The sequence below is a fragment of the Anastrepha obliqua genome, chromosome 5 (assembly GCF_027943255.1).
Source record: "Anastrepha obliqua isolate idAnaObli1 chromosome 5, idAnaObli1_1.0, whole genome shotgun sequence".
In the NCBI taxonomy this organism is placed as follows: domain Eukaryota; kingdom Metazoa; phylum Arthropoda; class Insecta; order Diptera; family Tephritidae; genus Anastrepha; species Anastrepha obliqua.
Genome location: NC_072896.1, coordinates 77,422,514 through 77,448,348, shown reverse-complemented (window position 1 = coordinate 77,448,348; position 25,835 = coordinate 77,422,514). Strand labels below are relative to the sequence as shown.

Sequence of the window (25,835 nt, the reverse complement as noted above, 5' to 3'; positions counted from 1 at the left end):
TCATTTCCTTAATATTGACTCTAGATGCCAGATATGGCCCATCATGGATGAGCTGGGTATTGTTAAACCATCCTCGTTCAGATGTGTTGTCCAAGATACCAGCTGGGCATCATTGCCTCTAAACGAAGTGCTTGGGATGTCATCCTGCAGCTTGTGAGTCGGTCAAATTCTAGATCCCCCAAATCTACTTCTTCTATCGGATACAGTTCCGGTTGACAATTTAGATTTTTAAGCATTAATCCTATATACAGTCAAATATTATATAATAAATTAAAAAAAAAAAAACTATAAATTATTTCAAGTACCGGTAAGAGGCGGTTGTGTTACTTCTATATCAGGCGGATCATCCTCTTCAACATTTTTGGAGTTGGACATCACGCTCTTGTTGTACCCCAGCAAATAAAGCCTCAGGCGGTGCTTGAACTCCTGTTGGTCGGGGTGATCATGTAAACCGCCTTTTGACCGGACAAGTTGGAAAAATTTCTCCAGTATGTTTTTATTGAGATGATTTGTCAACATATATTTGACATTAAAGCGAGCTTTAACTTCCTGCAGCATCATTCTCAACGCTTTATTTGTCTGAATGATTCCTAGAAGGAAAATATATATGAAAGTGTTGCAAAAACGTATATAAGTAATTTAATATTTTCGGATAAAAAGGTGAATATACCTTTTTGGAAAGGTAGCAGTCTAAATCTTCCCATCACCCTCATGTTTTTCATCAAATTGGTCATCTCATCAAGGATTTTGTCTTGTTCCTCGATCGCTAATCCATAAGCATGACACCGTGTCCTCGAGCCGGCGTGGGGCTCCTTAACATTGAACAAGTCAAACCAGTCATTCGTCTGAAATTATAATATAACGTGATATATAATATTATATTGAAAATATAAAAGCATGTATATATGCATATAGCAGTAAAAATACCAAAAATACATACTATTTTCAATAATCGGGAACATTCCCTCCAATTTTGCTCTCGCAGATGGCCAAAACTTGCTGCACTCGTGATAGCCTGTGCCACCGTTCGTGAAAACAATTCCGCAGCTATATTCACTTTTTGGCGTTGGGCTCCAGCCACGCTCAAATGGCTTACTGAAATCTTGTGAGTTATTGTCAAGTCTCCAGAAGTACACGACAATAACTCTGAAATTATTTCCTTTTTCACAGGTTTCTCCCTAATAAGAAAGCCTTGATCAAGGAAATGATTCCGCAGTAGTTTTAGCAAGTGGTGTACGTTGGAAAAAACGAAAACCTTTTGGTTATTGAAAATGAACCTGTAAAAACCCACAAGTGTTATAAGGCTAAATATATGCATATACTTATATATAATTCAAGTGCTGTGACGTACCACGGCTGGTCTTCGGTTACGCCTAATTCATAAAAAAGCGATCTATTCACACCCTCAAGATCACACACAACAGCAACAATGTTGTATCCACAACTGTGTGACTGCAACAAAATTTGTTGTATCAAATCTGCAGTCATTTTACGATCAAAGTCGTAAAAGACTGGCTGCTTCCACTTCGACATGAGACCTGAAATTACGAATTTAAAAAATGTTACGTTTAACAAAATTTTTCATTGTAATATTTACCTCTAAGCATCGCTACTTGGACATAATTGACGGTAGATAATGCTGAGATCGAGGAAACTTCGTAACAGTAAGACTTTCTTAGTTTCATTTCGTCGAAACTCAATACGCTTAGCTTATGTACTTCGTTCATATGTGTAGTGGCTGCCAACAAGCGGAAAACTGGTTGGATTAACCCACGCGAAAAAGTCAGTTTTTGGGCCCAACAATGCAGTGTTCGAACTGCAGGAAGTGGAAAGGATTGTTTGTACAGCAGCCTATACACTTTTGGCAGCATACAAACTGATGGACTGTACGATGTCCTCCTCCACCCAGTTCCAGCCTTTAGCTTGCGGATTTGGCCTTTTGTAAATAAAAAAACCCAGTTTTTCTTCTAGCTTTCTCATTTCGCAAGCCATGGATTCGATATGCTTTATCTGGAGATCGCATTGCCGCTTCAGACTTCTAAGATTTGCAGACAGTTTACCGTTTTCCTTTTGTAAAGTTGAATTTTCGAGCTTTAGGTCCGCTCTAGAATTAATTCCAATATAAGCTGTTATTAAAAATACGCATATAATTTTGAAATTAATAATTACTTACATTTCACTTTCTAAAACTTCATCTTCGTGAATGCTGCTGTCATACTGAAAGAAGCGACTAGGTGAAGGTACATCATAAACCACATCGTCAGCCGCATCATCGAATGCATCATCAACCACATCAACTGCGTCGTCTTCGCGCCGATTTTTCTTTTTGCATTCACTCAACTCGCCTTCAAAAAGCCACTTAAACATAAAATATTATTTCTTAATACGATCATTTATGGTACCTTTAGGTTGCTGAGACAAGTTAATCTTTTCCAGCGCCTGAGACTCTGCTGCTGGCTCATCGCAATTATAAATTGTTGGCACGGCACCGCGATTAAGTTTCAGATATGTGGCAAGTCCTAACGTTTTCGATTAAAAATTTATTGAATTAAATTAGAGAAAGTCATCTAAAAGTGTATATTATAAGGTATAAAAAAATATTATAAACGCACTTACCCATTTTGTACTGGCCAAGATTTTGGAAATCATTGTCCGTAAAGTGTTTCATGCAAACTACGCTCGTGTATAAGTTAAAGTGCTTTGTTTGCCGGCAAAATTCTACCCACTTTCCTGCCACGGCGTCATCAGCAGGACAACTAAAAAAACTGCATTTGGAGGTACTAAAATTTGTGCTTTTACAATTTAACACGCGGCACTTCATTTTTATTATTTTCTTTAATTTAAAAATTACAAATCTCAAAATCACAACATTACCAGTGAATATTTACAAACAAATAACTTCTCTTCCATTTGTTTGCATACTTGCACGCTGACGCAAGAATGATCAAATAAAAGATGCACCTTTCGAATTCGCTGTGACGTCAGGCAGAATTTACAAATAAAAGGAGGGGAAATTTCTTGAGAAAGAGAAGCGAAAGCAATAGAAACTACAAAACACGAGAAATTTACACACATATATACTCTTGCCATGGCGTCATCCGCCTAAAAGCGCAGAAAACTGCTTTTACAGGTAATTTTGTAAATCATGCTTTCACAATATAACACGCGGTACTTTGTTTTCATTAGTTTGCTTGGTTTAAGTGTCACAAAACATTAATACTGTACACTCACTGAGTTTTTACAAACATATACATAGTTTATCTTCCTTTTGCTTGTTTTGTACTATTATCGTTCATGACGTATCTGGTTGCCAAAATCGGGACAAATAAAGTACCAGTTTTGTATTCTGCATTCTGTTCACCTTGACAACTTTTGAAAATTTAAGGCTGGTTATATTTCACATACAAACATATCGCACCCTAAATACAAAAGGGGCACAACTCAAAATTTTCCACACTCGAGCTTGACTTGTTTACAGTAGCACAGAAAACAAACTATGTGACATATCACGCTGAAATTTGCCATGTAAGCTTATAACAGTCCTACCAAAAAACAAAAAATTTATTTTTGACATATGTCATCCGCGGACCGTTTTATTGATAACGTCTCGTTCATATTTGAGCTTCTGCTCATTTTGAGTTGTGACCCTTTTGTATTTAGGGTGCGATATATAAAAATCAGTATTTCTTAAAAGAATCGTATTAAATTCAGAATTTTTTTATTACAATAGTATTTATAATATAATAATTAATACAATAATATGCTTTTTATGCACATCTACAAAAATATTACTATTGCTATCACTGTATGTGAAATGCCACATAAAAAATTTTCAGTAATATCTAAATTATAAAGACTGCTAATTTTTCGTAAATTGAGCTAATTTTCAGGTAATCAAACTTATGCCAAATGCATTCAATAGGATTTTATCCGACAGTTTGAAATTTTTGCGAAGTTGCGCGGAGTATGCATAATTAGACCTTAATGGTAAAGAGGAAAATGCCAAATGTCATTTTAAATAAACAGAGAAGATAAAAAGTTTTTGTACGCTCGCAATTGCATATGTAGTGAAAGCAGAGAACGTTCTCTGGTAAAATTCGGGTAAACTTATTTAAAAATAAAAATTTTCGTCTTTTGCTGCAGTAATAACTCGTGTTATTGTTATTAGACGTGTAACTAAAATACTACTAAAATGTCCACAGCAACCGAAGAGCTAGTGGAGCGCGTTATTGAAGTAACGGGTGCAAGTACTGATGAGGCTAAACATTTATTGGGTGCTTGCAACAACGACGTAGAGTCAGCTGTTGCGTTATATTTTGAACAAGGCAGTGGAGTTGCTGATGCTGTGACCGCTGCCTTGCCAGCTGCCGATGATGAGGATAATGTTCGAGCACCCATTGCACCGAGACGTGAACAATTAATTGGGCCAGAAGACGATAATTTTCTTGCAGCGCCCTCATTGTCTACTGAGGGACGCATGCAACGCATGAACCAGCGTGTGAAAATATGCCCCTTTCGTGATTTTGCACGAGAAGGAGCTTTAATGGAAGAGCAAATGCAGGCAGATGCATCTGGACTAGCCTCATCATCAAACGGATCACATGGTAGACGTTGGGCTAGCACGCGAGCAGCTTCAATGATGACAACTGCTAATAGAACACTGCCTGCAGATTTAAAACCTTCGACTTCCTCACGTTTGGGTGATCTTTTCCGTCCCCCGACTGATATATCTTTTGCTGGTACCTTTCAGTCAGCACGTGCACGGGCAACAGCTCTTAGTTGCTGGCTTTTGGTTAATGTTCAAGATGACAATTTCAATTCACAGGTCCTCAATCGCGATGTGTGGGCGAATAAAGAAGTGCGCCAAGCCATCAAAAGACGTTTTTTGTTGTGGCAAGTGAGTATGGTTATACAAATATTAAATTAAAATTTTTATTATAAACAAATATTTAATACAGATTGATGCCGATACCTCAGAAGGCCGTCGATTTGCTACATTTTATCACTGCGATAATTTGCCATATGTGTGTGTTGTTGATCCACGCACAGGCGAAGAGGTATGGAAGTGTATAGATCCCAAAGAATCAAATGTCCTTTCTGGTTTACGAGAATTTATAAGTGAGCACAAAGAATTCTTAGATGATGGGACTGATGACAGTCCTTCCACTTCCAAGCGCACTATAACCGTATCGGATGATGAGCAGGAAGTCGAAGGAAGTTCTGAAAAAAAGAAACGTTTAAAATTATTGGATCTTACTGAAGAGGAACAAATTAATTTAGCCATACGGAATTCTATGCGCGAAAATGGTAGTACAAATGGTAAAAGTAAACGCAAAAATACCTCCAATAATATAGACAGTGACGGGTATAATGATGCAGATGACAGCAGTGAATTTGAGTCGATTGAAGAGTTCGGCGATGATGATAGTAAAAGCGCGTTTGATCATATGAAAAATTCCTATGAAAAGCACCTCGGTAAAGACACAAATGAATTAACTGCTCTTAGATTGCGTTTACTTAATGCCGAAGGCAATGATGAAGTGGTCCAACTGCGTTGGCCCTCAGATACACTCTTGAAAGCGCTGCGCCTCTATATTGGCGAAAAGCACTCACATGTTATTAAAAATGGCGGAACATACAAATTGATTTGCGCGTTCCCTCGGAAAACGCTTGAGGCGGAACATGATAGTTCTACTATAAAGGAATTGGGTTTACATCCATCAGCAAATTTACATATAACATTAGATGAGTGATCATGATATTTATCAAGCGAGCATTATTATTATTAATTAAATGTAACTCAAAATACATACATATATAATTAAGATTACACCAACAAAAACTTGTTAAAAAGTGTTTCGTTTCTCAACTAAGGATGGGCTAGCTTTGAACAATAAATTCTTTGATATTAAAAAGTTATGAGTCTTAAAAAATTTAAGACTATTACAAGGGCTTTAGCGTACGTACGAGTATATTAAAAAAATTGAATGGATTCATCAGTTTTATGAATTTGAAGCAATTGAACATTTGGAGATCACATACATAGGTTTATTAAATAGTTATATATTTGTGTAGTAAAGTCGGTTATTCTATAGGAGAAGGGTAAAGGATGTAATATCACGATTTATAGAAAAATTAAATACAAATAATTCAAGAAGAAATATTTCTTAAGTAAACATTTTGGGTCAGACGATTTGATGATTCATCGAATCTCTGTGATCGATAAATCTCAACAATCATTAAACTAAAACAGCTGATTGCGCGCGGGAATACTCTCTTATTTTTGAGATGCTGGAGCGCAGATAGCGTTGAAGTAAAAACAAATAATAAAATCAAAAATACCATATTTTTACATGAATATGCAAGTATACAAGCAATAATACAAAAAATATGCATATACTTTTTTAAGAGAACACCAGGAGCGAAATTCAAGATTTATATATCAAACGGTAAAAGGAAGTGACTTCTGTGAGTGTGTGTAGCTCTGTGAAGGAATGTCGGGGAAAGTATCTGCTGCTGCAGCAGCTGAGCTGGAGTCGGTTGAGTGCGGTCGATTGTGTGAATTTAAAGGCTTCTTGAGTGACTTAGTGCGGGACTCGGTGAGTAATGCCGCAAACGTTGGCGATTCTGCACGTATCAGCATATCGCGCACTAGCAACGAAACATACCCTGTGTGTTCACAGGAGGTGCCTGCTGAAATAATTATGACCGTATGGAATCATCTTCAATTGAAGCGTTGCCCCCGATTTTTCCAGCTTCCCATATTGCGTGCTGTTGCTGCAGAAGTTGAAGAGGGTTGTCGCAATGCTAAGGACTGCGAGTGTAGCGCCAGTGCAAAACAAGATCAAGGCGAAAAGAATCCGTCAACTGAACCGGGCATAGTTTATGATTTGCTAAAATTACAAAAATATGTTGTAAATAACTTGGAAAAGATGCTAACACGTCTAACTGATAATACTGAGGCAGCTAACTTGCAAAATTACGCAGAAAAAGGTGCACTATGCGCTAATGGAGCAAATTGCACATGCAAAGCAGAGGAAGCCCCTTCCCTACCTGTTTACACTGTTGGCCACGTCAAGAATAAACCACGCAAAATGGAGGACCGCCATGTGTGCCTTGAGCGCTACAGTGATCTGTACCAATTGAAACAACCCTACAGTTTTTATGGAGTATTTGATGGACACTCGGGTCCGTTGGCAGCTAGTTACGTAACAAGCCAACTGCCATACATATTAGCCCAAAGTCTGAAAGGCACCGCCTATGATCTGAATGATATAAAATCTTATCGAGAAGCTTTTGAGCATTCATTTTTACAGGCAGATAAGATGTTCTCAAAAAAAGTAATTTCCAGTGGTACAACTGCCGTTTGTGTACTATTGGCGCATCGTGTGGCACCATTGTATGGTCATTTATACGTCGCATGGGTAGGTGATTCCAAAGCGCTACTTGTAAGTCCAACGGTTAGCTTGCAATTAGTGAAACCACATAAACCAGACGCGCCGGATGAGCGGAAACGTATTGAAATGGCAGAGGGTGGCGGCACTGTAATGTATGTGCAAGGACAATGGCGTGTCAACGGCATTTTGAATGTGTCGCGCTCCATTGGCGATTACTCAGTGGCGCCAGCCATTGCAGAGCCAGATTTTGTAGATGTTTCGCTGACAGCGGCGCACGATTTCATTGTTTTGGGTACAGATGGATTATTCGATCACGTATCCGAAGCTGTGATAGTGGAAACGATTTATAAGGCCTTAACGGATAAAGAGCAAAAAATCGAAAACATTCCAAAACTTCTTATAGAATTAGCAAAAGAGGGTGACTCCCAAGACAATATTACAGTAGTTATTATATTTTTGAAAAATCGACCCGATATTGTCGAAAACTTTACAAGAATATAGTTTAAATTTTTGCAGTCAAGTGGAAAAATAGACGCTAACAAAGTTTTAGGGATATCAGCAACAGCGAATATTTAATGCTAAACATAGCATATACATACATATATATAATAGTACACCATATTTAGCAGATTTTATTCCTACACCACCAAAACCTTTTATTGCAAACAAAAATGCTTAACGAGTTCAATTTCGTTTTAATTTTTGTAAATAAATAGGCTTCTTTAAACGCTTTCAAGTGCTATTGTTGTCGCATCCTTAAATATTTGTGCCTGCAGCAAATTGGTATAAATTTGCAAATTTTTTCAAAGCGCAACAGACGATCAACTGTGCGCAACGCTCGAGAAAAGTTCAAATTTTTAAACACAGGTTTATATTTACAAAAATAAAAGTACTAAAATATTACAATGTAATTTTAACGCTAGCGCAAGTTTACATAAAATAGCGAAACACTTTTAAATTAATGCGGATGTGTATATTTTTTTTTTGTAGCTCATTAACTGTATGCGAGTATACATTTTTAAAGAATTACAAATCCTAATCAATGTTATCGATAACTGTTTAAAATGCATGCACGTATGCATACATGTCTGCTGTACGAAAAATTTGTAGAACACTTACAATATAACGGCTAATTGTTATTCAATGCAGATTTGTGTTTGTTAAATCAATCTTTATATTTTACATATTATCCTAGAAAAATCTTTGTATGTTGAATGAAAGTAAATACACCTAATACCACAAAAGTATCCAGTTTTCGCCCACTTCAATTATGTACCTACACGAAAGTATATTAAATTAAGAAAATTTTAATATTTTTACCACGCAGATGTACGTGTATAAGATAACAATTAAAATAAAACACTATACTGGAAAAAAACATTGTTTTTAAATAAATTTAAATTACAGAAATTTATTTCTTTGTGCTACTAACTTTTTTAACAAATTATTACTGCACCGATGAACAATTTTAAATCTATGAAATATAAAGGTACATACTGATTTAAGCCTAGTAACTAATTCACTCTTAATCCGCACCTGGTGGCGCCGGCTCCGCTACGTTTTGATTAGCATTAGGAGGTTGTATCCGTGAAGGTTGTTCCATTTGTGTTGGTGTTTGAAAAGCAAGTGGGTTCGGCACATACACAGTTGGGGAAGGTGGGGTCATTTGCGGTGGAGGCATTGAGTGTCCCATTGGGGGAAGCAATGGTCCTTGTGGTGTAGCTATTGGCATTGGAGGATGTACATATGGATTGAATTGTGGTGGTCTTGAAGGCGGCGTACAATACAATGGACGTTGGTACTGGAATGGCCCAGAATATGGTGAACGGTAACCGTGTGACGGGGGCCTCGGTTGATATTGTTGATTGTAATGTGAATGCCAACTGCTGGTGCTATGATGTGGTTGATAGCTGTGCGGCGCATACGGACGCGGTGCGAACCGTTCATGCCTTTTTTGATAAATACCTGTTTGAGCACTTCGCCTACTACTACTGGGACGTTCGTTTCTTTGCTGCATTTCCGCAGCACTTACTGATTCACTGAGATTGCGTCCTCGTTTCATAGGATAATTGTCTTTATCATCATCATCATCATCATCATCCTTTCCATCATCTTCCTTAGTGCTTTGTCGACGATTTTTGCGCAATTGCTGGCGTGCTTCCCGCTCTTCCTCATCGTCGGAATAATCCAAATATCGTGGTGGAGGTTCTATATCATTCTCCCAAGAGGCATCCGATCCACGCATTTTCATAAGACTCGAAAGTATTACATATTGTGTATATTCGGTTTTCGGGGCCACATAAACTACATCACCAATATTTATATTTTTTTTGTGTATATCCTGGTTTGTGTTGAAACGTACACAATAGATTGGATCTGCTACTTGACCCAAGACATCAAACACTTCTCCCAAAACACGTTTGCCTTTGTCTAGGAAAAGTACTGTGTCCAAATCGAGCAGAATTGAATTTGGTAAGGCGCTCACCAGCAATAATTGATCTACAATAGAGTGAACACGCCCCAATTCCGTACACTCCTCTGCTGGCACTGAAATTTGTAGGTCCTGAATCGGCGGCAAATCATCAAGCAGCATTTCGCCTCGAACACGTGGCGGTTGACGACGACCGCCTTTTTTATTATCTTTGCCATCCCCTTCACTATAGTCATCATCATCATCAGCATCATCGTTTTCATCATTATTTGTTCCGATACGTTTTTTAATGACTTTAGCAATTTTTGATAAATATTCCGTTTCGGATTCAGAAGCCGACGAAATGGTTTCGCTTGAGTCCGAGTCTATTTCAACAACCTGTGAACGATAGTTTTTGTTGGCGTCAGTACGCACTTCAACTACTGACTCTGTTTCCGACTCGCTCGAATCACCTTCATCAACATCGGAGCCATACTGCGAGAGCAAACCAAGGCTAGATTGTGCGCCTGCAAAGTAAACATAAAATTAGTTTTTTTTAAGTATATTTTAAAATAAATATGAGTTAACCTTTTATAGGTGAAACCTCTGCAGTAATTACTTGCGACGATAAAGATTTATCGTTTACTAACTGTGCCTCAGTAGATTTATTAACCATTTCCGCTTGAGTTACGTCCATTATTTCAATTATATCGGCATCTGCCGCTATAACGAGATCATTACTGGGGCCTATTCCTGTTTCCGCAACTACTGAAGTAGCACTACTGCTGTTAGCCTCATTAATGGACGGCAAAAGTTGAATAACGGATTCAATGACAACTACTTCTTTGCTGGTAGGCCTTCCACAGCTTCCTTCAGTAATTGTTTCTCGGTTTAATTCTATTATGCTGGAGGTACTTATTACTGACTCTGGTTGCAGTTCGCTCTCTACATGCATATCAGTTACTACTTCGTTCGAAGCTTTCTCTGTTATTGTGGTTGCACACTTTTCCAATGTGCTTTCATCATTGTTTGGCACTTTTTGAATTTCACCATCACCTTTTAATTTGTTTATGCTGGAGGTACTTGTGGCTGACTCTGGCTGTAGTTCGCTCTCCTCCTGCATATCAGTTACCACTTCTTTCGTAGCTTCCTCTGTTTTTGTGGCTCCACACTTTTCCAGTGTGCTTTCATCTTTGCTTGGTACATTTTGCATTTCCCCATCACCTTTTGTATTTTTTTCTGAAGCGCACTATGATTAATTTTTGTATCTAAAACTAAAGAATGATAAATACCTGTACCTGTATCAAGTGGTGCGGATAGTAACGCATTTTGCTCAGATTGAATATTGCTTTCTGTTGCAACTTCGGTAACAGCATGTTGGTTGGAGTCAATCTCTGTCTCCATATCAATTTTTCTGAGGACTGTCGTCAGCAGAAATGTCTGTGTTCAATACTTCTGTTGCAAGTTCAGATTCTCAAATCTCGCAGCAATGCTTGTTGTTTAAAAAATATCAACTTGTGGATAAGAATTCAAACGAGATAACTAAACGCGTGTTCCTTAACATAGAGATGATAATGACCATATCAACAAATAATCGATTACGACCGTTGATCAATCCGTTGGCGCAACGGATCCATAGTGAAAATCATATAATTCTTAAAGTCGATAAAGTCAATTTATTAACCCACCCATGCAGTTCTCATTTTTGGCGAAAACAATTGATGTGTGCTCAATTTTTTTTCTATGACACGCAATGCGCAAATTACTCTGTAATTTGTAATTTACTTTTGCAGCTCTTCTTCATGTTCTTTCTCTGTATTAGTATTGTTTCTCTTGGTAGATTTCAAGAAAATATACCTATAATGCTTTTGAAAAACATAAAAAGTCGTGCTTGATCGAGGGATTTTGTTTTTCAAAAATTTCGATTTTTTTTAACAATTGATTGTCGGTTTTTTTTCTCGAAAATCTGAAAAATATTCCCTGAGGCCGCCATATTGTTAATTTTGAAAAAAAGGAGCTTCGATCAGGTACAAGATTATCTATTAAAAAACTAATTTCTCGGACAACGATTGATTTGAGATGTATTTCCAAGGACTTGTGATGATCACCGCAAGGGACTTGGAGAAACAGGCTCCACACAAACAGCGATAACTTTTATCATTTTATTTTGTTTTTGAAATTTTGCTAGAGTCAAGTCGAAATACGATGTATTTGAGCTAAGTTTTTATTTTTGTAAAATAAAGCAATTGACTAGCAAAACAAAAAAAAAAAAAATTGAAACTAACCCTTTAATGTCACATAAAAGTATACAATTTTATACTTACCATTTACGTGCATACATATTTGTATTTTACCGACAAGTTAATCACAATAAGTTAGGTTAACAAAAATTTAAGCCTTTTATTCATTATTTATTCAATACAATTTTACGTCCACCAGTTGAAATTTCAAATATTGTACTTGCAAAAACAAAATACCTTCATAGGTACTTTGCCACCAACTATTGTCAAATGTTCTTTAATACAATAAAATCTATAGAAGAGACCACCATGTCTTTCCTCACGCACCTGAGGCGGCCATAAATTTATTTTTCTTGACGAAGACAAAAATATTTGATAAACGGTGAATTTATATGCTGAGTGGCCGCAGTTAAAAATTTACTTTGAAATAAGAGCGCGCGGCTTTTTGTGGCATGTAGGGTATCTATGCTTACAACACATTTTGCTAATAGCAACAAATGCGAACTATTGATCATTCTTAGCAAATCGCACGGCGAATAGAATACTAAATATGTCGCCTTCCGAAAACCGCTACTTTATTTTCCAATTAGTCGGCAACCAAGTAACATGAGCGAAGGCTGCGTTGATGTTTTTCCTATTTCACCTACATAATCTTAGTTTTTTTATAAACAAACCTCGGTCATAATCTCATTTAAGTCAACAAATCAGCTGATTCCGTCAAAATTTCTTTGAACCGATGTTGGTCACATGTCTGACATCTGTTCATCGTGCGTCTCTATAATTCTTCCAGATGGTTTACCTTTCTTATTGATTAAAAACGAAACTCACAACATACAAAATAATATTTATTCGAGATTGTCACACTACCTTATTACTTACTCAATGCTTCAACAGTTGATATTTTTCAAACGGCTCAACTAACTTTGAAACTAACTCCAATTTGAAACGTATCTGAAAAGATTTTCCTGCCATTGCTTTTCTATAAGGAATTCTGTTTTTGACCATGAACTAATGCCATTGTTTGTAATCAATATTTACTTGAAACATTGCCCACTTAAAAGTTTTCTTTTTCACTTTTATTTGGCATTTTAATATCGTAATATTAACATAGTAAATATTTCATACATTCGCAGAGGCTTCGCAGCAAATATGTAAAAGAAAATTATTTAAATTGAGGCGCAGAAAAATTATCTTGCCACGCCAGTAGTTCTTGGATTTTATCTGTAATTTACTGCCACAGTTGGTTACAAAATATTGACGTGTGAATTTCGTAACAAACTGTGAACATATCAATTGAAACCAAATTGAATTTACATATATTTTATGCTCTATATGTAGATTAAAATTCCACTTTCTAAAGTCATTAAAAGTGCATAAAATAATTTGAATAAATCATTTTAAAAGGCTGGTCGTCCGACTGTTTGAATTAAAATTATACGGAAAGCGCTTCGCCTTTATTTTGTGTAAGCAGAATTAATTCCAAAAATTGTTTACAATAAATGCGTTGAGACTGCATAAGAACTGAAATATAACTATAAATAATTTTCATATGTTTTTTGTATATAACTCTATAACCAAGGATTCTCGTCTGCGCTTGTGGATGCGTGTATACCACTGCTGCCGCTCTCAAGAATTTCGCGCAACTCCTCATCATCTATTTCCATGGGTATAGTAGCGGCAGGAACATTCACAGCATTCTTATCCGCGATGCTAGCTGTGCTTTGCGATGGTAATTGTATTTGGGGTATTGACACTGGTTGTTGAAGCACTTCTGGCACGGGTACACGATGGTTGGCTGGCGGAGCCAAAGGAGGTAGGCCCACTAATTGAGGAAAAAAGTGCATAATTTTTAAAATAAGGCATATGTACGAATTCACTTACCATTTGACATGCCCATTGCTTTACGTAGGCTATACGGATCAACAACAGCCGATGGTGGTAATTTCTTTGCAACATCACTGAGTTGTTGAGTAATTTGGTGTGCTAGATGCACTTCTTCGGCACTAGCTTGCGGTACATAGGCCAGGTGTTGCGGCAGTGGCTGAGAGAGTCGTTCATGTTGCGTGGCGCGCAGTTTCTCTATCAAATTTAGATTATTGCTTAAATGCTCCTGAAGACGCCGAGTCAATTCGAAATTTTTCATTTCTGCCTCGATATTATCAAGAAAGTCTATATCGATACCAAGATCTTTCAATGTACGTAAGCGATTGAAATCAATGCGAGTATTTTTGTACTTTTCATATTCTTCTTCGATTTGCTCCCGAGATTCTGAAGTTGTATTTACAGTTTGAAGTCCACCAAAGCCACCGCATGCGCTAAAACACTTGAATACTTCATTTTGTTCATGGTTTTGTACTTGCATATCGTAAAGATCGGACATTGTTTTGCTATGCTCGCCAGTAGTTAGCATGTCCAATAAACCATTGGCTAGCATCGATGCATAATTGGAGTCGTTGGTGAATTGTAAAATGCTCTCTGCATATTCTGTGCTTGTAGCATCACCTGGAACATAAAAGAATATGAAGTGATTTATTATTGATTAGGTTCCCTATAAGATTTATTACTTACCATAGGTACGCATTACCAACTGTGTTTCTTCTCGGCTTAAATTTGAAAAACGAGAGTCAAAACTTGGCGCGAAAGATGCAAAGGCGCCATAATTAAGTGGTTTCACCATTTTTACTTCATTCCGCTTGTCTTCTCGTGAAGAAAGAAGTTGCCCTGAACCAGACTGCATTTTGCCTACTAGTTCACCAAGGCTAACTACCTTTTCTGGGCCTTCGTTCTCATCTTTAATTAACACATTTAGGGAAGTGGTGCCATCTCGGTTTTGTCGTAAAAATCCCATTCTATGCGCTTTCTCTTTTGCAGAAAGCCGCTTTTTTGCAGCCCGGGCCGCTCCTTGAACTTGCGCTAGTATCTCTTCGGAGGTGAGATCGTCCACATACGGTTCAAAACGGGTTTTCGGCTCATTTTCCAGTCGAATTGCACGCCGTTTCTCTTCCTCTTCCAACTGGGCAGGAGTTGGTTCTTCGGCACCTGTTGAAGCACCCTCATCTGCCGAATCGATGGTAGCGTGATGGTCGTAATTACCGAAATCGCCGTGTATATCGAAGCCTAGCTCTTTCGCCGTGAGATCTCGCATGTAACCCGATAGTGGTTTCAGGCTACGCATTAGATTTTCAGGCAAGAGGTGTTTGGTGCCCACTTGAAGTAGCCTTTTTGCGGCTTTATGATAAACCGTATCGACATGATTATAGCGGATAGCATTCTCGCACATTAACTTAAAATCGTCAGTAAATTCGGTCAAAGTGCCGTACTCACTATCATCTATTTTCTGACGTATCGTTGAGAAATCCATTGGTTTAGTAATTATTGATGAATAACCAGGAGCAATATCATCGGTGACAGGCCAAGCGAAGAATTGATGCGGATCTCTTTTTTCCAGAAAACGCAATAAATGGTCTAATAACTTGTTCAATGGTGACTTTTGCTGTTTGAGTTTTAGTACACAAGTTCGAGGCTCTCGGCCTGATTCGCTTGATGAACTTGGTGTTTTGGGTGCTTCCAATGCTTTAGGTGTTAACCCTGCCAAAGAACTAGCTCCACCCGGCGTCGAAGCTGCAGTTGAAGCTGAGGGCGATGGAATAAGGAGCTACATATTGAAATAAAGGAAACAGCATATAACAATTATATTGAAATATATCCAAAGCATTTGGTGCTTACATCTTGTAGGGGTTTTGTTGGACTGACCGCTTCTATAACACCAGCACCTAGCGATGACGATTGCATTGATGAAGACGCTGGTGAATCCAAGAGCATATCATCAACTTTTCTTGGCACAATGGGCTTTGACACTGGTCGGCAAGAGGGTGAGTTATCCGTTGTAATACCAGCATATAGAAGTATATTTTCTGGCAATGGTTGCGAATCTCCATCTTCCATAAAGCTGAAACCATCTTGACTTGAGTCACCATCCAGTGTCGGTTGTGCTATATTTTTCGGACTGCGATGTACAAAAGGCACTGTCGTGACCGTAGCTGGTGCGATTTCTTCTAGCTTACTGTCTTCATTTGGCACCTCGGCAGATGCATCATGCCCTTCGCCACCGCTTGCTTGCTCATGACGCTCGCCACGGTGCCGCTTTTCTTTATGATGTTTGTGCTTCTTTTCCCGATCCTTCTTTTTTTTCTTCTTCTTGGATTTTTTATGCTTTTCCCCGTGATAGTCTTCAGGATGCTCATCCTCAGCCATCGGGCTACTTGGTGCGGCAGACATCATTGCCTCTGCAGCGGTAGGTGGACCGGCAAGCGGAGAGTCACCACTGTATTCTGGGGTGGAGTTCGAGCCAACTTTTAAAATTAGTTTCAGACCACGTTGCAGTTGTGTAGGATCCATATTATTGCTATATTCTAAATAGGAAAAGTTTTAATAATTCAGCTCAATTAAGCGTAAAAAGCAGTGTAACCTTCATATTTCTCTCGTCGCTCAGATTTGTGTTTCTTGTGCTTTTTTGAAGAGCCCATCTTTTTGCGTTAAATAAGCAAAACTCCTTTCCTTTTCTGATAGTAATAAATAATAATGCTGCTTGTGGGTAAATAATACTACTAAAAATGTCCTGAACCAAGACGCTTTCCCATTACCGCACGTTTGTTGTAAAATTTTTGACAGTTTTCTCCATTTTTTTATTTTATGCCAGCTAGCTTTTCTTATTTTTTACAGTATCAAACACAGGGTTGCATTTGTCAAAACATTACTCTACGGTTGCAATGGTATCATAAAACGTTATTAGATTAGTTTTAAACGTTTATTATACAATTGCGCATAAAAGTACTTTCACAGGGAAATATTTAGTATAATGTTTATCGCTTTGAAAAAAAGGTTAAAAGGGGGGGAAAGAGAGGTGTATCCCCATCTTAAAACTGAAAACCGCACCTGCCGGAGGCTTATAGTTTTTAAGTAATTTAATGTTAAAGTTCTGTAATTTAGCGAAAAGTTGGCGTTGCCATAAACTTGAAATAAAAACAAAGTAGGTATGCAGGGATGTTCAGTGGAAGCAGGTTCATTGTAAAACTGCAGTATTTTTTTGCTGTAATTTAAAATTGCAAAATATTTTTAAAAATAAAAACATACAACTCATCGAAACTTAAAAACAATGATATTAAGCGTATCACAAAAAATTATAAAGTAATTAAAAGCCAAAAATTACGGTTTAGTGTATTGCTTCGATCAGTTTTACAAACGGGTCCTCATGCCTTTTATAAACAGATTTTCTCCACAAAAACTCGATTGTCATGCATGCAAAACAAATAGGGTGGTCGTAGTTGTCTTTATTAAAAAACTCGTTCCTTTCAAAAAAATAACCCTCAGCAGTCCAACTCCGGCTACGCAATCCACAGTATTTTTGGCGTAGAACTCCTTTCCGTGTTAAAACCATTGAACGCGAAATTAAAATCATATGGGTGTATGTAATAAGGAGGCATTAACGGATTTAGAGTTAACCACGAAAAAATAGGTAATCTACATATATGTGAACGTATTACAAGTGCAAGGGTGGCCGCCGTAGCCGAATGGTTGGTGCGCGACTACCATTCGGAATTCACATAGAGAACGTCGGTTCGAATATCGGTGAAAGCACCAAATTAAGAAAAACATTTTTCTAATAGCGGTCGCCCCTCGGCAGGCAATGGCAAACCTCCGAGTTTATTTCTGCCATGAAAAAGCTTCTCATAAAAATATCTGCCGTTCGGAGTCGGCTTGAAACTGTAGGTCCCTCCATTTGTGGAACAACATCAAGGCGCACACCACAAATACGAGGAGGAGCTCGGCCAAACACCCAAAAAGGGGTTACGCGCCAATTATATACATATATATAATAATAAATATATATATATATATATATATATATATATATATATATATATAATTATATATATAGATATAAGTGAAAAATGTATGCAAAATTTATATTTGTACTCTATATAAAAAGGAAATAATTAAAAAACTAATTCTTTTATTAAAATTGAATAAAAAAAAACCAAGTGCAAAATTAACCTCATCTTGGACTCAATCGTTAAAATAATTATATGTGGATATATTCTACGGAACGTTTACTGTTTGATACATGCATGACTGCATATATATAGGGGTTTTCAATAGGTGCGCTTCAACTTTTTTCCGATAGGGAGGGCGAACGACGCAATATTTTTTATTTTGCGCTTGTCATTTGTAAACTTCATTTAAATTTTCATCATGGAACGCTACACACTTGAGCAACGATTGCAAATCGTGCAAATTTTTTATGAAAATAATCGTTCTGTTGCTGCTACTTTAAGAGCATTACGGCCATTTTACGGTCCATTTAACAAGCCGTCCCGTTTTGGGGTTATGTGAAGTCATTGGTCTACAGTATAACAAGCCGGCGACGATTTGTGAGCTCAGAGCCAATATTGAACGCGAAATTGCTGGAATTTCGGCCCATTTATGCAAAAGAGTAGTCGAAAATTGGGTTCAACGATTGGACTTCGTAAAACGTGCACGCGGTGGCCATGCAAAAGAAAGCGAATTTCATACTTAAATGTATATGTTCAAACTCGATAATAAAAAAAAAAATTAGTTAAAAAAGTCAAACCGTTTGTGTTTTATTCAAAAAAAGTTCAAAAGTTGAAGCGCTCTTACTGAAAAACCCTATACTTCCTGTTCATGTCAGTGCTACTAACTACGTACAAAAGACTGTGCTGCCAAGCGAATGACAAAAGCCAACCGAACATAATCAACAGTGTTTCCTGAAATTTTTTTAAATATTTGTAATTTCCTTGCTTCTTTTGCCAGTCGTCAATAGGGTCAACTTTTCTGAAATGCACCCTACAAGTCGAATCTATTAAAGGTGGTATCGGTAAATCAGCTGATTTATTTTTTTTTTCTTTTGCCGTGCCATGTGGCTGTCAGCCCAGAGTGAAACACGGCGAATTCATTCCTTGTTTTCTACTTTGCCAATACTTTTCTTTGACAATCAAAGGTATAAAACTTTGTTGTTGGTCTAGTGCCACCACCTTTAATGAATGCGCCTTGGTACCCTACTAATGTACTCCTTCCGCGACATCGATATTCACCACTACAGTGAACCCTGTTGGTGAGCATGTTGGCAAACAAAAAATATATTTTCAGTGAGCGGCTAGCGACATGTCAAGGTGGATTTATTAAGGTGACAGCATTTACCCAGCTGAATTTTTCGCCGTAGGTATGGCTTACGTCAAAATGATATGATGATTGTTTGTATGTATTGGTATGTTTACATTCGTATGTTTACATTTGCTTGCTGATTTTGACGTGATGCTTGGACCAAACGCAACAACAAATACATGTAGGGTTTTATTTATATGTGTTTGCTGTCACCTGTAATAAATTCGCCTTGCGACATGTTCATCGTTTGTGGTGTGGTGCGCGAACATTACATTAAAAACAAAAACAACTATCTCATTTTGAGTTGATGCTTGAAGTGTTCACATTGCGGGAAAAAATCAGCTCTAACCAGAAATTAATATTGCGGTGAATTAAGTGCTCAAAAAACGAGATAGCATTGTGGGAAATAAAAATTTGAGTGCCGCCATAATTTCTGAACATGTTTCTACTACTATTAAGCCGAGCTATTGGGGTGAGCTATTTTGTGAGCAAATTTGAAGTCCTCGTATATTTGTCTTGAGGCAAGGAATCTTAACGTAACGAAAAACCTCTCGTTTGGCGTAATCGTATCTTGAATTAATGAATTTTTTTTTAACAATTGCAGGCGTTACCAATTCGAGAATGTAGTTATAAAATTTTTATAATTTTTTCTTCTTCTATTAGCTAATCATTTACTTTCTTTCCATTTTTCTTTTTAACCCGGTATAAACAACAAAAATTACAATCGCATCATTCGCTTGTATCATATCTTATTTTATAATAGCAGTCCAACAACACTTTTATGCCTTTTTCGATACAGTATTACCTTCATATCCAGTTCGCACAGATTCTAATGCTGTAATCTAGAACTCAATAATGCTGCTAAAGGGTAAATTCAAAACTCTCTGTATTTAAAGTCAATTTCTTACAGATTGCTTAAAATTGTCAATTATAAATTAAGATACAGTTAAAGGAAAGTTATTAAGAAAACGAAAAATAATAATTCCTTAAAATACAGAATAAAACAAAGAGAGAAAGAAACTCATCTTTAGACATTTAGAAATCTAGCTAAATTCACGAAGAGTACAAGCCAAGGGTGCATTTATTTCATAATTAGTCTAACAATTGCCTGGCTAGCAGTGGTAGAACTTGCGCAGGGCCCTCAAAGCAACAAGAAAATGAATGCCTTCCAGCACTTTTAATGATTATAATATCAAAGGACGGCGCACAGTGGTCAAGTAGCCCGACGTTTTGGTCAGAAAACAATAAGTCAAAGAGAAATAGTACGATTTTGATGAAATTTTTACATATAGGGTTTTTTGTGTTGCTGATTCTGAAAATGAAATCAGAATTTCAAAATTCAAAATGGCGGACCCAAAATGGCGGACATTTTTCGCGAAAAGTGTTCAGATTTTACTAAAATTCACATTACCAAGGTTTTTGGGGTCGCTGATTGTGAATAGAATTTCAAAATTCAAAAAGGCGGACCCAAAATGGCGGTCAGTTTTTGCGAAAAGTTTTCAGTTTTTACTGAAGTTCACATTGCCAAGGTTTTTGGAGTCTTTGATTTCGACAGTAGACGTACGATTTTCAAAAGAATATGCCACATTAAAAGGGGGGCAAATATATCGTGAAAAATAATACACTTAAACTGAAAGTGACGTATCATACATTTATTTATGAAATTAACTTAAATTTTAATAGGAAGAACATACATTTATTCATATCTCCTCGTCATTGTTCACATCAAGGATGCTGTCTGAAAACTTCATTAATGTATATACATAAATTAATATAAATATATTTATATTAATGTAAATTTATGTAAACTATTCACCGTTACGCTCGTTGAATCGTTCAACCAGCTTTTAGTATTATCCAGGAAACGATTTTTCGTACTGCGGCATTTTTCCATTTCTTTTTCAAAACAGAAATAACTTTTTGATTTTTCTTCGATAACATATGAAGGTGTTGCGTCGTCCATTAGTTTATTACAGATAATTTGTATTAAATTATCAAATTTTTCTGACAGAAAAACATCATGGATGGCATCAAATATTTTCCTCCTTGTCCATGAAAAAATGTTTCTCTTGAATCCTACTAAAAAAAAAAAAATACTTTAAAATAATAATTTAATTACCATTTAAAAATACTTATTATATTAATTATTTTATTATTATTATTATATGATTTTTTAATATTATCAAAACATGATTTTTATCACTCTTTTGCATTTATTAATAATTATTTATTGTTTTAATAACAATATTCACTATAGAAATTGAGATAAAAGTAGAAATAAACACTCTGCATATATTACATTCATTCCTAACATTTCCCAGGCATACACACAAATAAAACCAGTTTCGCTCGCCCCCCGCGGCTCAAATGCCCCAACACGCGCTTCAAGCTCGGCAGCGACCTGCTGCAAAGAAAGCGTATTTTTGACGAGCGGGGATAGCGCGGGAGCAAGATCTAAACGGATTCGAAATCTGTATACTTTTCTGCACTAGGAAACGTAAATATCTCCGCGGCAATTCGTGGCAATAAAAATAATTATCTACGAGAAGAAGTGCAATTGAAAAAAAAGGTGAAAAAAGGCTTGTACTGCGTCATTAATATTGCCTCTAAAAATACAACAATATGGTTACAGTAAAGTATTTTCGTAATGCACATACCTTTCCGAACAACATCCATTTTAGTTTGCCCTTTTTCATTGAAAAATGGTGAATCTGCAACTATTTTTGTGTGGCGTTCGAAAACGTGCATGCGTACTGTCTCGCGCGAGTCCCGACCAATGACACTTTTGAGCGTTCACCACGGAACATCTGTTCAATGTAAACATCTGTCCCTTTGGATTTTAATGCTCCAATGCTATCTGTTGATGAATATATGAATCTTTACCTCAAACGGTAACTTTCGATTTTGGGATTTTTGGCCAAAACGTCGGGCTACTTGACCACTGTACGGCGGGGGAAATAATCGATCTTCTTGATTCAAGAGACTTAATGTTGATTAAAAGCAGGAGCGAATTATAAGAAGGGACAGATTTGGAAAATTTCAAAGAACATAGGGAAAATTTTAGAAAAAATTCGACCCTATCAATAGAAAATTGGAAATAAGATCACTAGATGAAGGTGGCATATTTCAACCTGACATAAAATGAACAAAAATTGTGTGAGAAAGTCACTGAGCTTAGTTTGAAAGTGGCACAAAATTCTAACCCGCATATTTGTCACTGGCTGCCGAACTACATCTCCTCTCTTTATCGCTTAAATATTGAACTGCGCACTCAGGAATAGATGAATTGTTGGAGTGTAGCTGTGATTTTATTTTTGAGTGCATATGGTACATAGTACCTCCTTTCGATTTTTCAGAAAACCCCATTAATTACGTAAGACAAAAAAAAAAAACAACTACCCGGCAAGATACCGTCGGATCAGTCCAAACAATTGGCGTATCAAATGGAATTTATTAATTATCTCTGTCGACCAGTGAAACCATTGAAAGGTTTGTTTGTTCATATAGTTAGATTGGTATTCAAACCTCTTCCATAAGTCAAAACTAAGAGGTAGTGCTTGTTTCGATGAGTGGTATATTTGATTTGAAGCTCTCACCTGGAAACATATCGCACCCTAAATACAAAAGGGTCACAACTCAAAATGTGTCTTCTGCTCAAATATGAACGAGACGTTATCAATAAAACGGTCCGCGGATGACATATGGCAAAAATAAATTTTTTGTTTTTTGGTAGGACTGTTATAAGCTTACATGCCAAATTTCAGCGTGATATGTCACATAGTTTGTTTTCTGTGCTACTGTAAACAAGTCTAGCTAGAGTGTGGAAAATTTTGAGTTGTGACCCTTTTGTATTTAGGGTGCGATATTTTGATACACCATCATTTTTGGCGTGACAGTACGGATTGAACCTTGGCCTCTCTCAATGACTTCGACTAAGAATCTCGGTTTTTTGCAGACGTCCTACAGTTTTTCAGTCCAAAAATCCTGGCGTTGTCATTAAATGTGTTAATCCAGTTTTCCCTTTTTCCTTGGCTGACCCCTTTTATTAGGCATATACAGCTGACTATTGTGGACCTTTTTTGCAATTTCGTTTGGGCCCATCCTCAGAACATGTGTTGCCCACGTAAGACGGTGAAGCTTGATGTAGTCGTTGATTTGGAAGTCATTTAGCTCAGCTAGGCATTCGTCGTTGTAACGTCATCTATGGTTGTAACGTAGGCGATAATTGGCGTGATCTTTCCGCACCGGTCAATGGATGCGGCATAAAATTTATCGCTCCTTCGTTCCTAGATTTCAGAAGCATAAGTAATGCAAGGCCTAATTATTGTTTTAGAGCATAACGAAAAGAAGACTACGTTCCCCTCCTGGAGCTTCGTATTAACTTCTTGTTTGGATGTTGCGGCCGCCAACCACGGTAATGATTATTTTAAGGTTTACCTCGAACTTTTTTACATTTTTTACTATTTTCCCTTACTTCCAAATTGGATCAATGCCGTAAGCACCATCCGAAATCAGTTGCCAAACCTTTCACAACTTTCTATTATTGAATCATGGCAAAAAACTATGTACCATGACTTAATTTTCAAATATTATTAAAACAAAAATCAAATTAACTTCCTTGGTATTCTCTATCTTTCATTAAAATTTCTAAATTTTAAATAAAAATTCATTTTTTGGTCCACTTAATAATAAAATAATAAAAATAAGTCTTCATTTCAAAATTACAAATCAAAATAGTTAAAATGACAACCGATTTTAATTTGAATCGTTTGAACTTGCCAAACATGGTCGGCCGGCAGTTAAATGGAGTTTCGCTACCCGTTAATCGATACTTTAGTCCTCTTGTTATATCGGATAAACGTAAAGCTCTTGAGCATAAACAACCCATGCACATGGCGATGAGCACTTCCGTCACTGATATTGTTGCGGCTGTGCATAACAACTTAAGAAGTACGTAAGTAATAAGGTGAATAATATTTGGGGCCCTCTTTCTTATTTTGCACATACATACCTATATATTTAAGAACAGAACAACCCAAAATCGCAGAGGAGAAACCAAAGTTAGTGAAAGAAACCGTGGCAGAGTTCTCGATAGAAAATCTCCCTGTGGTTGAAACTAAAAACGATGCAAAAAGCAACATTAAAAAGTTAAGATTCCCACTGAACGAAACTTCCATACCACAAATTAAAGCAGCACGTGCTAATAAACAACAACAACGCATGCGCCGTAGTATACTAAAACCTAGTGACTATGACGATCTAGTCAGTCAGAGGCGAATACTTGAGGTAAGGGAGCAGAAACGCATTTTAGAAGATATGCTTATACAACACCAGCGTTTACAACGCGACCGACAATCAATCGAAATGGAGATACAAGCGATGAGAGAACATTTAAGCGATCTACGAAACAAATTGGATGTCTCTTTAAAAAAATTAACAACCAAACCAATCGGATACAATCAAGTCTTACTAAAACCCAAAATGGTTTCCAGGCCGCAAAAATTTAATCCTATGTATTCACGAAAGTTGCCAATGGTGCCTGCTAAGCCACCTGCTCTACATTCAATATTGAAAGTATCAAATGCCATGCCAAAATCAACAAATCAAGTGGGAAAGCCCGCAAAGAGTCCAGCCCCAAAGAGACGAAGTCCAACACGTAAATCGCCAATTTTTTCGAAAAATACGAAACGTTGAGATGCACTCATAGACATACATACATATTAATAAATGTACTTGTAAATGGCTATAAGCTGGTGATACCGAAAAGGTATTTCAGTAAGATCACTGTAATAAGCCTTTGTTGCTTAACGGTAAATTGTCTACAAATTGAAAGTCCACATGAAACGGCCGAATTAATATCGTGCATATGAGTTCTGTGAAGAGAATGTGGCCTCTTTCCAAAGGCCGCGTGGGCGTACTTATTGTAGCTTCTGAGTGCCTGAGACACAGCATATTGTTTGCTTTTTAGTTGCTAGGTAACTTTAAAAAAATTGCTAAAAATAGCATAATTTAAAAATTAAATACGCAAAAAAATGTGCAAATAATAATAGTTGTGTGCGTTAAGAAAATTAGCCATCAACTTAAATTAAGAGCGTAAGTGAGAATTGTCTCCGAAATAGAATAAAAAACGAAAAAGTTGTTTACAAATTTTAGTGTTGTCCAATAAAAATTGCCAAATATGTACTTTATATACTCAAGTTTTTATTGTTATTTTATTTTTAATTTTCTCGCAACAAAAATTGTCATAAATATATGTACTTTATATACCCAAGTTTTTGTTGTTAAATTTTCCATTTTCTCTCGCAAATTGCAAACCGACGCAAGTCAAACAGCAGGCTAAAACACTCCACAAAAATAGATTTGTTTGTTTATAAAAAAGCATGATTCATGATGAATTATGATAAAAAAGTATATTCAGATGAAAAGTTTTCGTGATGAATAATTTTTGACGTGATAACGTCTTATAATTCGATTTAACAGGCTGCACGCACGAAAAAATGTGTCGTTACCTTGCTCATTAGTGTTACCTTGCTCATTGCCGTTACCTTGAATGAACTGCAAGCGAAAGCGCAGAACGAACGACAAAGCAAACGAACGGCAACGTTC

At 36.9% G+C, this 25,835-nt stretch overlaps 6 protein-coding genes and 1 long non-coding RNA gene across 9 annotated transcripts; 3 read left to right on the top strand and 4 right to left on the bottom strand.

Moving 5' to 3' along the window:
* Positions 1–2,013: 2,013 nt before the first annotated feature.
* LOC129249019 (uncharacterized) lies at positions 2,014–2,310 on the bottom strand. The gene is made up of 2 exons (XR_008582637.1): positions 2,174–2,310; positions 2,014–2,104 (listed from the first exon to the last, which is right to left on the bottom strand). It is a non-coding gene; the product is annotated as an uncharacterized LOC129249019 (long non-coding RNA).
* A 63-nt stretch (positions 2,311–2,373) lies between these two features.
* On the bottom strand, positions 2,374–2,871 carry LOC129248841 (uncharacterized). The gene is made up of 2 exons (XM_054888454.1): positions 2,617–2,871; positions 2,374–2,519 (listed from the first exon to the last, which is right to left on the bottom strand). Exons 1-2 carry the CDS (start codon positions 2,819–2,821, stop codon positions 2,374–2,376), a joined length of 351 nt encoding a protein of 116 aa, XP_054744429.1. The 5' UTR covers positions 2,822–2,871.
* A 1,028-nt stretch (positions 2,872–3,899) lies between these two features.
* Positions 3,900–5,859, top strand: LOC129248522 (UBX domain-containing protein 7). The gene is made up of 2 exons (XM_054888097.1): positions 3,900–4,897; positions 4,959–5,859. The coding sequence occupies exons 1-2, from the start codon at positions 4,193–4,195 to the stop codon at positions 5,751–5,753; spliced, it is 1,500 nt and encodes a 499-aa protein (XP_054744072.1). The 5' UTR covers positions 3,900–4,192; the 3' UTR covers positions 5,754–5,859.
* A 420-nt stretch (positions 5,860–6,279) lies between these two features.
* On the top strand, positions 6,280–8,809 carry LOC129247323 (protein phosphatase 1F). Its single transcript, XM_054886409.1, has one exon. It carries the CDS (start codon positions 6,495–6,497, stop codon positions 7,896–7,898), a length of 1,404 nt encoding a protein of 467 aa, XP_054742384.1. The 5' UTR covers positions 6,280–6,494; the 3' UTR covers positions 7,899–8,809.
* On the bottom strand, positions 8,073–11,482 carry LOC129247322 (H/ACA ribonucleoprotein complex non-core subunit NAF1). Of its 2 annotated transcripts, none has more exons than XM_054886407.1 (3): positions 11,100–11,482; positions 10,396–11,046; positions 8,073–10,334 (listed from the first exon to the last, which is right to left on the bottom strand). In XM_054886407.1, the coding sequence occupies exons 1-3, from the start codon at positions 11,209–11,211 to the stop codon at positions 8,923–8,925; spliced, it is 2,175 nt and encodes a 724-aa protein (XP_054742382.1). In that variant the 5' UTR covers positions 11,212–11,482; the 3' UTR covers positions 8,073–8,922. The 2 variants fall into 2 exon arrangements, with proteins under 2 accessions (XP_054742382.1, XP_054742383.1); XM_054886408.1 differs by having other exon boundaries at positions 11,106–11,476.
* A 1,983-nt stretch (positions 11,483–13,465) lies between these two features.
* On the bottom strand, positions 13,466–16,741 carry LOC129248043 (bromodomain-containing protein 7). The gene is made up of 5 exons (XM_054887455.1): positions 16,516–16,741; positions 15,774–16,459; positions 14,616–15,702; positions 13,929–14,549; positions 13,466–13,869 (listed from the first exon to the last, which is right to left on the bottom strand). The coding sequence occupies exons 1-5, from the start codon at positions 16,571–16,573 to the stop codon at positions 13,616–13,618; spliced, it is 2,706 nt and encodes a 901-aa protein (XP_054743430.1). The 5' UTR covers positions 16,574–16,741; the 3' UTR covers positions 13,466–13,615.
* Positions 16,742–23,824: 7,083 nt separating this feature from the next.
* Positions 23,825–25,361, top strand: LOC129249093 (uncharacterized). 2 transcript variants are annotated; one of them, XM_054888722.1, is made up of 2 exons: positions 23,825–24,183; positions 24,254–25,361. In XM_054888722.1, the coding sequence occupies exons 1-2, from the start codon at positions 23,972–23,974 to the stop codon at positions 24,921–24,923; spliced, it is 882 nt and encodes a 293-aa protein (XP_054744697.1). In that variant the 5' UTR covers positions 23,825–23,971; the 3' UTR covers positions 24,924–25,361. The 2 variants fall into 2 exon arrangements, with proteins under 2 accessions (XP_054744697.1, XP_054744698.1); XM_054888723.1 differs by having other exon boundaries at positions 23,826–24,179; positions 24,259–25,361.
* The last annotated feature ends 474 nt before the right edge of the window (positions 25,362–25,835 follow it).

What these genes read in the sequence shown, in the direction of transcription:
- LOC129248841 (XM_054888454.1), bottom strand. Translation starts at nt 2,821, where the DNA reads ATGAAGTGCCGCGTGTTAAATTGTAAAAGCACAAATTTTAGTACCTCC. An exon ending in TCTTGGCCAGTACAAAATGG is followed by an intron (nt 2,520 to 2,616) that starts GTAAGTGCGTTT and finishes CGAAAACGTTAG; the next exon opens with GACTTGCCACATATCTGAAA.
- LOC129248522 (XM_054888097.1), top strand. Translation starts at nt 4,193, where the DNA reads ATGTCCACAGCAACCGAAGAGCTAGTGGAGCGCGTTATTGAAGTAACG. An exon ending in GACGTTTTTTGTTGTGGCAA is followed by an intron (nt 4,898 to 4,958) that starts GTGAGTATGGTT and finishes TATTTAATACAG; the next exon opens with ATTGATGCCGATACCTCAGA.
- LOC129247323 (XM_054886409.1), top strand. Translation starts at nt 6,495, where the DNA reads ATGTCGGGGAAAGTATCTGCTGCTGCAGCAGCTGAGCTGGAGTCGGTT.
- LOC129247322 (XM_054886407.1), bottom strand. Translation starts at nt 11,211, where the DNA reads ATGGAGACAGAGATTGACTCCAACCAACATGCTGTTACCGAAGTTGCA. An exon ending in ACCACTTGATACAGGTACAG is followed by an intron (nt 11,047 to 11,099) that starts GTATTTATCATT and finishes AGTGCGCTTCAG; the next exon opens with AAAAAAATACAAAAGGTGAT. An exon ending in AGAGGTTTCACCTATAAAAG is followed by an intron (nt 10,335 to 10,395) that starts GTTAACTCATAT and finishes TTTACTTTGCAG; the next exon opens with GCGCACAATCTAGCCTTGGT.
- LOC129248043 (XM_054887455.1), bottom strand. Translation starts at nt 16,573, where the DNA reads ATGGGCTCTTCAAAAAAGCACAAGAAACACAAATCTGAGCGACGAGAG. An exon ending in GCGACGAGAGAAATATGAAG is followed by an intron (nt 16,460 to 16,515) that starts GTTACACTGCTT and finishes TTTCCTATTTAG; the next exon opens with AATATAGCAATAATATGGAT. An exon ending in GTTGGTAATGCGTACCTATG is followed by an intron (nt 14,550 to 14,615) that starts GTAAGTAATAAA and finishes TTTATGTTCCAG; the next exon opens with GTGATGCTACAAGCACAGAA.
- LOC129249093 (XM_054888722.1), top strand. Translation starts at nt 23,972, where the DNA reads ATGACAACCGATTTTAATTTGAATCGTTTGAACTTGCCAAACATGGTC. An exon ending in CATAACAACTTAAGAAGTAC is followed by an intron (nt 24,184 to 24,253) that starts GTAAGTAATAAG and finishes TATATATTTAAG; the next exon opens with AACAGAACAACCCAAAATCG.